This window comes from Sphaeramia orbicularis, chromosome 21 (genome assembly GCF_902148855.1).
Source record: "Sphaeramia orbicularis chromosome 21, fSphaOr1.1, whole genome shotgun sequence".
Taxonomy (NCBI): Eukaryota; Metazoa; Chordata; class Actinopteri; order Kurtiformes; family Apogonidae; genus Sphaeramia; species Sphaeramia orbicularis.
The window spans coordinates 45,608,154-45,618,995 of NC_043977.1; the positions used below are offsets into that span (position 1 = coordinate 45,608,154).

The 10,842-nt window shown below is 35.3% G+C and overlaps 1 protein-coding gene across 1 annotated transcript in view; it reads left to right on the forward strand.

Moving 5' to 3' along the window:
• The window catches only part of ints6 (integrator complex subunit 6), a 41,062-nt gene extending 30,946 nt beyond the window's left edge, over positions 1 to 10,116 (forward strand). The window contains exons 15-18 of the mRNA XM_030125707.1: positions 2,502 to 2,688; positions 4,522 to 4,899; positions 6,818 to 6,911; positions 9,386 to 10,116. Of these exons, the coding sequence (XP_029981567.1) occupies positions 2,502 to 2,688; positions 4,522 to 4,899; positions 6,818 to 6,911; positions 9,386 to 9,479 (753 nt within the window). The 3' untranslated portion in view covers positions 9,480 to 10,116. The remainder of the gene's footprint in view (positions 1 to 2,501; positions 2,689 to 4,521; positions 4,900 to 6,817; positions 6,912 to 9,385) is intronic.
• The last annotated feature ends 726 nt before the right edge of the window (positions 10,117 to 10,842 follow it).

Genomic DNA, 10,842 nt, shown 5'->3' on the forward strand with positions numbered 1-10,842 from the left:
TCCCACAATCCCACCCTAAACCAAAAGAAGACAATTCTTAATGTAAATCCAATACTGATATGTAATCAGTAAAGAACAATAGATACAACAATTGTCTAATTAGAAAAAAGTGCCTAAAATAAAAAAAAGGGGGGGGTGTCAAACAGAGATGTCAAGGTTTCAATATAATTGAAGAGAGGTCTCCAAGGTTTTTCAAGCGACTTTAAAGAGCCATTGAGGGAAAATCTAAGCTTTTCAAGTCTAATGGACAGTAACAGCTCTTCCACCCACCTGCTATCAGATGGAGGTTGACGGTGTTTCCAGCTGAGGAACTAACTTACATTCTTAACATTTGCCCTTCATTGTTGCCTCGCTGGTAAGTGCAGTCATGCTGAAAACATTACAATAATTTACGTTGTGTCGCTATGACAACCAGCTGTGCAGAGGAAGCACTACACCAGCAGTGCAAATGCAACATGTTGGTGCCAAAACAAATCCAAGTCAAGTTGAGGCAAGTTGAGCCGATGCCATTGGTAGAAAACTGGCATAAATCACCAAGTTTCACTAGTCCAACATGAGCAGGGCTTAATGCTGAAACTGCAAAGCCTTTGAAATGAGCTGCAGTCACTTCCTCTTCTTTTGAAATGATCCACATATTAAGTGGTGTTTAAGCAGACCTTTAGAGAGTGGTTAACGTTGTAGCATTAAGTAAACAACCATCAGAAGGTGTCTCCCACTGCGGAGCGTCTTTGTACTTTGGTTATGAACCTCATGGCTTCCACAGAAGTCGTATTCTTTGATTAGTATTCCTGAGTCGAGGCAGGTCTGGAGGACAGGGCAGCTGCTCAGATCTACTGCTGCAACAACTTAAATGTCAGGTGAAATTGCTCTTTTGCGCAACATAAGGATCACATTCAACATATGGAGTAATGTTCTATTTATATCTTTGTCTCATAATATCCTTTAAAGGAGCACAGTATGGACTTTCCTCATTTCATCCTTTCTGCTTTCCACCTCTTACCCTCTCATGGAGCCCGTTTACATGACCATAAAAATCCAATAACCGGGAGTTATCAGATAATTGTAATAATCAGATCTGATGTGTTTACATGCACTTAAGAAACATGATAATCGGGAAAAACCCAGGTTTAGACATTAGGGGTGTGTATTGGCAAGAATCTGGCAATACAGTATAAATCACGATACTCGGATTACGATATGATATATCGCAATACTGTCAACAAAGCGATATTTTTTTGTTTGCTTGTTTTTTTCTCTTAAAAGATTATTTCCTGGAAAAACGTAATTACGGTAGAAATGTGCACAAATATTAAACACATTTTTATTTGATGAGAACAGAATTTAATGCCATATCACAAAACTTTCCTCTGTAAAAACTTAAAGTGCAGCATTTGGATAAATAAAGTTTTAACATCCGGCTTTACCAGTACAAAGAACACATGCAAAAAAAAATAAATAAACAAAATTAGGTTTTACAGACATTACAGTTTAAGATCCCGCTTAAATGTTCATATTCTATTAGTTCTCAAAAGAATGCATAGTGGACAGTGTTATCAATTTCAAAAAACTACATGCATGACCTTCAATATCACAATAGTACTTTTTTTTAGTATACAAACAGAGCAAAATACTCATGTTAATATATTAATAAAAGAGCTTGCAGGATTCCCAAAAAATATAAACAAATAAGAAGAACAATAATGAATCTCCATCATGTCTGCATTTGAATAAATGCCTAAAATATCAGTACAGTACTTTTAATATTGATACAGTATCATGAAATGAAATATATTATATTGCTATATATGCAATATATTGCTGAACCGATATTTTCTTACACCCCTACTAGACGCTCCAGTCTATTATCGGATTTCTTTCAGAGTATGTATATGTGTACTGATGGTAGACTTAAACTTCCTGTTATTCTCTTCCTCTCACGTTTAACTTCGTAACTTCCATCTTCTACGATTTTAATTGTTTTTACACTTGCACAGACATAAAAGAACAAAATTAATCAGATTAACCTGTATACATGCAGGAAGACATCGGAGTATAGAGGAGAAATCCAGGTGGGTTAATCTGATTTCTCATTGTCAGATTACTGCTGTTATTGGATAAAGCCTATCAGATCATCCTGTTTACATGATCACTTGAATAATCTGATAACTCCACAGTAATGGGATAATGATCGGAGTATTGGCATGAATGTAAATGGGCTCGATGTTGTGCATCATCAGATTCACACGTCTCCAAACAAACTCATGAATCCTGATATTTATATGATTATTATGTATTGATAATTTAGTTACCTGTGACCACTAATTACCATATATGATAGTATTGTCTGTTTTAGTGACTAATTTGGTGACATTATTTGCTACAGAATGGTTCCATTCAACGTTAACAGTAAAATTGAGTAAAGATGATTTGTTTTTAATTTGTACACTCTCTATTTGAGAAACCCCACCCTCTTCACCATCTCAATTTTGTTCGTCTTCCAGGGCATGATGATTGACGAGGCCGATGAGTTCGTTACTGGTCCTCAGAACAAGGGTAAGAGGCCAGCGGACAACAGCAACATGCCAGGTGGGGGGCCCAAAAGACGCCGCTGCATGTCACCGCTGCTCCGCCTGGGCAGAGCCTACACCCCACCTGTGACCCCGCCTGCTAGCCCCCGACCCATGATAGGTAAGACTGGAAGGTACACTGACAGACATTGTGAGGTTCAACCCTCTAGTGGAAAAAAATGTAAATTATGTCATTGCTAACATTTCCAGGTGTGTTTTTTTCCTCCCATTTGTTTAAATATGTAATGGTTCACTGAAATATATAATAAATAGGAAAGGAAGTTTTTCTTCTTCACACCAGTATAGTACATTAATCCTTATTTCTGTATCATAAAGAGGGACTTCCTGATCTTTCTTCACTTCCCATAATGCACCTCAGTGTTTTGGGTTTTTTGATATTCCTGTCTTTTGCCACATTTTTTTATTGTTTTTATTTGATTTGTATATTCTATTTACTGTTGTTGTTTTTTTTTACTGTTTTTGCCATCTTCCCTCTCTTTTTGTATTTATCAAACTGTTATTTTGGTTCTCTGCTGTCTCTCACTTTATCAAAGCATGTGGTGAAGGGTGTTCATAAAGTCTCTTTACAATTTAACTCATTTATTACAAAAGCAAATAACTAGACAAATCTGTGGAAATTATTACAAAATGAAAAGTAGATTTAAAAAAAATCCAAATCTATATGGACACCATTAGTTGTACCAAGCACATCCAGATGGTACTGAATTTGTTTCTATGTTGGCTGTGTCATAGCCTCATCAGTGGTATCAGTGACATCAGTGATCTTTTCCTTCAGGTTGTTGATGTCCCACATCTTTGTTCCATACAAGATATTTTTAACATAACCCCATAGAAACAAATCCAGGGCAGTATCTGGTGAATTGGGTGTCCAGGGAATTGGACCATCCCTTCCAATCCACCGGTCTGGAAATGTTTGATTTAGAACCCACCAACATGCAGTCCCCAATGTGGTGGTGCACCATCCACCTGAAAAAGGATGATTGGTTGAAGGTCATCCAGTTGTGGTGACACATATTCAGTCCAAAGGTCAATGTAAACTTTTGCTCCAGTTGATCTATCATTGAAGAAAAATGTACCAATGATTGGATTCCACATGATCCCACAATGCGATTAAAAACTGTGATAACCACTGAGTACATAGAACAAATGTAATTAACATATCTCAGCAATTGCGTTTGTTATAAATGTTGTAAATTGTAAAGACTTTATGGACACCCTGTACATTGAAGGTGTCAAACTCATTTTAGTTCAGGTTCCACATTCAGCCCAATATGATCTCAAATGGGCCAGATCAGTAAAATAATGTCAGTGAAAGAAGTAAAATTACATTATGAAAATGTTAACATCTCCAAAGTTTCCTTAAAAATGCGAATAACATGAACAACCTAACATTACAACTGATAGATCACAGTGGATCTACAAAAGACATTTAGTAACAGGCAAAATATTGTTAAAAGTACACTTACTTCTCTTAAGAGTTTATGTAGTTTGTATTTGTTCAGGTTATTCACACTTTTGTGAAAGAATAGTTTGTAAATATAAACATTTGCATGTAATTTTATTTTTTTACTGTAGAACGAAGACAAAAAAAAATTTGGAGCTGTCAATATTTAAAGATTATTGTGATAGTATTTTACTGATCTGATGCACTTGAGATCACATTGGTCTGTATGTGGAACCTGAACTAGAATTATTTTGACATCCTTGATTGTTAATATCTTCTGTGTAATTTTTGCATTTTAAAAATTCACCCCAGGGGCCTGATTAGACCCTTTGGCAGGCTGGTTTTGGCCCCCAGGCCGTATGTTTGACACCTGTGATGTACATTAAAGATGTCGTATGAGTAAGGCTATTATCATCACCTGATTTGTATCATGGGGGTTGTTTCTGATTCTAAGATGAAATAAAACCAACATCACATCTGAATCCGCAGACGCAGACATGAATGATGGGATGTCTGAACCAGACTTGATCATCAACCACCTGAACGAGAACCACTGCAGCCCGGACAGGGGCTCAGACTCGGAGCCGGATCACCTGTCAGGACCTGCTGACCTCCAGGAGAATCACCACATGGTGGCAGATCCACAAGACATCCAACTCAGAGAGGAGGAAGAGGAGAATGGGCGACACCAGACGGGCGACGTGCTGCTGGATAACGAGGCTGGAGCGGAGATGGTGCTGGTGGACGACCAACCGGCGCGCTACCTAACACCGGCAGCGCTGAAGAAGCACATTCACAACGAAACAGTGAAGGTCAACAACGAGCTGAGAGCACTCATCACAAAGGAAATCAGGAAACCTGGCAGACGTACGTAATAATAGAACATGGAAATAGAAGGAGCAGGTGTATGTGGAGCTGAGTTTGATGTTATAAAGCACTAAAAAAAAAAAACAATGCAGTTTATTATCCATTAGACGAATTGAAGAATAACATATTTTCATCTAACAAAAAAAGAGTCAATAATGAAAATGTCGTAAGACAATTGAAAACTTTCCTGTAAATAAACATTTTGTCTTTTAACAAAAATTTAAAGGAATAAGTTACACAACAATTTTACCAACTGAATACTTTCTCTTAAACAAAGGAACATTTTCAATTGAAATTTTAATAATTATACAAATCCACAGGCAACAAGTGTTTTTTTAGCTAACAGATCTACTTTTAGTCTGTTTTTTTTTTTTTTTTTTTTTTTTTTTTATTCCATGACCAAATACCTGCTAGATATTACAATTTTGCTTATTTGGAACAACTATTAAGACAACAAAGAATCTATGTTTGGTTTCAAGAAACTAAAAGCTGGTGGACAGATCATTTCCATGAAGTGTGAAGTATAGGAAGTTATTTTCAGATTGTTTCATAGTGGCAATGTTCTAAAATAGAAATCATGACTGAGGCTTAAAATTGCGCTGTTAAGGGTGTTTTGGGGTTTTTTTACTCGCTAAGACCCAAACAACCACAAGTGATTAAAACCATCTACTGATCTAAAATGTTTAATACCTGTTGATTGACTAATTCTATCAATACATGTAAATAATTGGTGTAAAATGCAGTTTGTCATCTTTTCATGGTCATCAGATATGACCCATTTAGACATTCAGAAGCCCCGTAGTTACCGTGGAAAAACCGTCTTCTTCTATAGCATTCATTCACCAGTAAAATCCATTGAGTTTGATAAATGACAGTTGTCGATGCTTGTTTTTATGTTTAGTTAATGATATATTTTGCTTTAAAAGTCACTTTTCTTCATGTTTCTCAGTTTTGGTATAACCATTAAATTTACTCTGAGGTTTTATGAACATCTACATCATCAGGGAATTAAATATAAGAAAATACCTGATTTACACTGAAAAATGCAGAGGATAAGTGGTGATGAATTACTTAAGAACAATTTCATTTAGAGGAAAAAATCATTTAGAATTTGATACAGAAGTTCTGGATCTTTAGGGTTTAATGTAAGGTATTATTAAGTGAATTTATTTCAGTCACATCTATTTGCATGAAGTCTTTCAAATACTTTTATTCCTTTGTCCTAGTTTTTTTTTTTTTTTGGATATTCAGCATAAATTGGAACCCAATTGACTGAAAAGTACATCATTGGTGATACTTCAAATACACTAAGGATGAAAGTTAGCTTGGAAAGACCCCATAAACTTAAGATAGTGGTGCCAAAATGTTTTCAGCTCAAGACATATTTTTACTGAAAATGAATTCACACACCAAAGCATTTTTTATGTCTGTGTAAGTGTAAGTATTGAATCAACAAAATGAATAAAATAATAAAGAGAATCACCCAAATAATCGAGAAATACACACACAATATGTAATATACAAAATGAGTATCATGACGTTAAGTTATTTAAGGGCAGATTGAAGACTCAAGAGAAGAATTTTTCATTCCAATGTTTAAGAAACTACAATATAATTAACCCTTAAAGCACTAAAGTCACAATATTGCAACAAGCAACATAACTGAATGAAACAGACAGCTTTTTGAAATCTTGATGTAAAAATTGAATATTAAAAAAAAAAAAAAAAAAAAAAAAAAAAAGAAACGCTCCGATGCCTAAAGTGTTGATAACATGAACAAGGAGGTGTAGGTGAGCTGTTATGGAACACCCCCTATAGAAGTGAATCTCTAGAAGGGATCTTAAGCTTATTTCTGTAGTTTTTTCTTGATCTTGCTGGAGTTTGTCAGTGAACCTTTGTTCTGTTTGCACCGTTTCAGACTACGAGAAAATCTTCCACTTCCTAAAGCAGATCCAGGGCACTCTAGAAACCCGGCTCATCTTCCTCCAAAACATCATCAAAGAGGCCGCCAGGTACACCGCACATCCCCCCTCCTCATCACTCTTACCGTGTGTCACTTTAATGCAGGGCTGTCAAAGTCATTTTAGTCCAGGAGCCACATTCAGCCCAGTGTGATCTCAAAGGGGCCGGGCGAGTAAAATAAGAGCAGTGAAAAAAGTAAAATTACATTATAAAAGTGTTTGTCAGCCCTGCGATGAACTGGCAAAATGTCCAGGGTGTACCCCACCTTCGCCCGTAAGTAGCTGGGATAGGCTCCAAGCGACCCCCGTGACCCTAGTGAGGATAAAGCAGGTTCAGATAATGAATGAATAATGAATGAAAGTGTTTACATCTACAAAGTTTCCTTAAAAATCTGAATAACATGAACAACCTGAAATTTCTTAAGTGCAATATTAACAATATTCTGCATCAGTTTATCATTTATATGTGGGTCAGATCAAGCGGTAACACGTGGACACATTTGGTGTTCAACAGTCTCTGTCATGTAAGCATGTAACTTATATGCATGTATTATACATATTTGAGTAGGTATTTATAAGCACTTAAACATTATGTATTACACAATTTGGGGAGATAAAATTTTTAGGTGAAAAATGTCAAATTACTGCTCAGTAACATGTGGACTTGAAACTGACAAATTTTTTAAGCTTTATGCAAACATTCAAAACGTGATTCTCGACAAACTAATATCAAGTAGGACAAAACCTTTTAGATATTATGATCAACTACGCTGAAAATAAATTTTGGAATAAAATATTGAAAATTCTCTGTTTTATTGACATGAGAATGTGGTAACGTGAACAACTCTTTACCATTGTATGCATCACCCAAAATGTATCAAAAGATCATTACTTTCTGAAAGTTTCACTCAAATATCTGAATTATAAGTAACTGGAAAATTAAAAGTTGGTATTTTTGTGATTACTGGTAAATGTTCAAATTCATAAATATCAATAATTTTCACAAAATAATGAAAATCTAATACTTGAAACTTAACAATCATCTCTATAATCAACAGACTGAATACATTTTCACATTTTTTTAAATATAATTTTAGCGTCAAATTCGAGCTATGGCTATGGTGTAAAAAAGTACAATCGATAAAATCAGTTGTAAGTTTTTTCTACAATTGGAATTTTAAAAAGGATAAGAGTTCCATTAAATAGAGATCTTTAGCTAAAAAAAGAGCCCACTTGATAAATGATGTTTGCAAATTTACTTTTTCATGTTGATGTTCACTTTCACTTAATCGGACCCATGTGCATTATTACAACTTACAGATCCGTGAATCTACAAATACACAAAACATTTCAATAATATTCTGCCTGTTACTAAATGTCGTGTATATTTGTAGATCCACTGTCATCTGTAAGTTATAATAATGCACATGTAAATGATAAACTGATGCAGAATATTGTTAAAATTGCACTTACCTCTCTTAAGACATTTCAGGTTATTCACTATTTGTGTGAAAGGACAGTTTGTAAATGTCAACTTTTTTATGGAATTTTCCTTTTGACAGACTATTTAAACACTGTTAATACAAGTATGTGACTTTTGTTTTATCTTGTGGTTGTGTTTTTAGATACTATTTATCCTATTATTGTTTATCTGTTTTATCAGTTTTGGTATATCTTGTCTTACTCTGCAAAATCAAAATCTTACCAAGTGTATTTTTCTCATTTCTAGTCAAAATATCTCATCACACTTAAACGAAGATATATTCACCAAAAGAGTAACTTTTCAGTTAGATATAAGAACTTCTTTTTAGACAATAGATCTGGAAAATCTTATGTCAAGAAATCTTGCCAAGATAATTTTCACTTGTTCCATTGGCAGATTTTTTTTTTATTTTTTTTTTTTGCTTAATTCAAGCAAAAAAATCTGCCAATGGAACAAGTGAAAATTATCTTGGTAAGATTTCTTGACATAAGATTTTCAAGATCTATTGTCTAAAAATAAGTTCTTATATCTCACTGAAAAGTTACTCTTTTGGTGAATATGTCATATTTTAAGTGTAATGAGATATTTTGACTAGAAATGAGAAAAGTACACTTGGCAAGATTTAGATTTTTGCAGTGAAAATAGCTACATATTTTTACTAGTTTTATCATATCTTGTATTTTTTATCTCTCTTTGTACAGCACTTTGGGCACTTTACGGTATTGTAAATGTGCTATAGAAATAAACTTGACTTTGATCTTGACTAAAGACACAAAGAGAAAATTTGGAGTTGTCATTATTTATAGGTTATTATGGTAGTATCTTACTGGTCTGACCCACTTTAGATCATATGAATTTTCACACTCATAGTTAATATCTTCAGTGTCATTTTTTCATTTCAGACATTCATCCCACGGGCTGGATTAGACCATTTGGTGGGGCCGGTTTTGGCCCACAGGCCATATGTTTGTCACCTGTGCTTTAACATGTTTAAAATACCAATCACATCATCCGTTCTTTTGTTTTTTTTTTCCCCTTAAAGGTTTAAGAAGCGCGTTCTGATCGAGCAGCTGGAAAACTTCCTAGAAGAGATCCACAACAGATCCAATAACCTGAACCACGTGGACACACTTTGAGACTGGCTTAACCCCCCCCCTCACCCTACACCCCCACCCAAACTGAACTCTTTGATAAGAACTCAACCCCACCCCTCCTCTTGTATCCATGGAGACCAGACAAGACCGTATCCAGCCCTCGGACCATCACCCCTCCAGTGGACCCTGTCTTATCATCGGCAGTGGTTCTGATGTTGCTGTGCAGTATGAACTTAAAACAGTGTTGACCCTGGACGATGCCAGTGCATTCTTTACACATCTGTTTGGGGCATTTAATTGCTACAGGTGAAGTGTTTGCCTATGCAATGAGATGTTATGTTTCAGTCTCTAGAGTACTTGTTGATTGGGGGGGGGGCAACATATCATTAGCCTCATAGCATAACTGAGTCATACACTATATGGACAAAAGTATGTGGACACGTTGAATTCAGGTGTTTCTTTTCTAACACTGGTCTTGGATACAAAACAATAATGACAAATTTCATAATATAGTTTTATATTGGGATAGACATTATATTATTAATATTGATGAATAGGACATCTTATGAACTGGAACCATGATGTGTCCCAGTATCTTTGTCCATATAGTTTATAAACATCAATATTTCCTTAAAGTTTAATGGAAGATTTTTCTTCCTATATGAGATGTTAAGAAAGTAGATTATTATTATTAGTAGTAGTAGTAGTAGTAGTAGTAGTAGTAGTCATTAAGTAAAAACCATCTCTGAGGCATTTCGGAAGCAAAGATAACAATTTAAACCAAACTAGCCAATGAAATGCAATGATATTTACACAGTTTACAATAATATTTATAAACTATATGGACAAAAATATTGGGACACATTATGGCTACAGTTGTAAGATGTCCTGTTCATATTGATTTGAGATATTAACATCAATATTAATAATCGATATTATATTTATCATATTGTGACAGTGGTGCAGTGGATAGCACTCGTGCCTCACAAGGTTTGATTCAAACACCAGTCAATGGGGGTGGGACTTTTCTGTGTGGAGTTTGCATGTTCCGGGTTCTCTCCGGGTACTCCGGCTTCCTCCCACCATATACACATGTACTGATAGGTTAATCTAAATTGCCCATAGTGAATGTGAGAGTGATTGTTTATCTTTATATGTCCGTCCTGTGATGAACTGGAGACTCCTACAGGGTGTACCCCGCCTTCGCCATAAGTAGCTGGAAAAGGCTCCAGTTACCCTAGTGAGGGTAAAGCAGGTTCAGAAAATGAATGAATGATATTTATCACAATATAAAACTATAATATTGTTTTGTATCCCAGACCCCTGTTAGAAAAGAAATACCTGAATTCAACGTGTCCCAATACTTTTGTCCATTTGTGTATGAGTTAGGCAGTTATGCTACAAG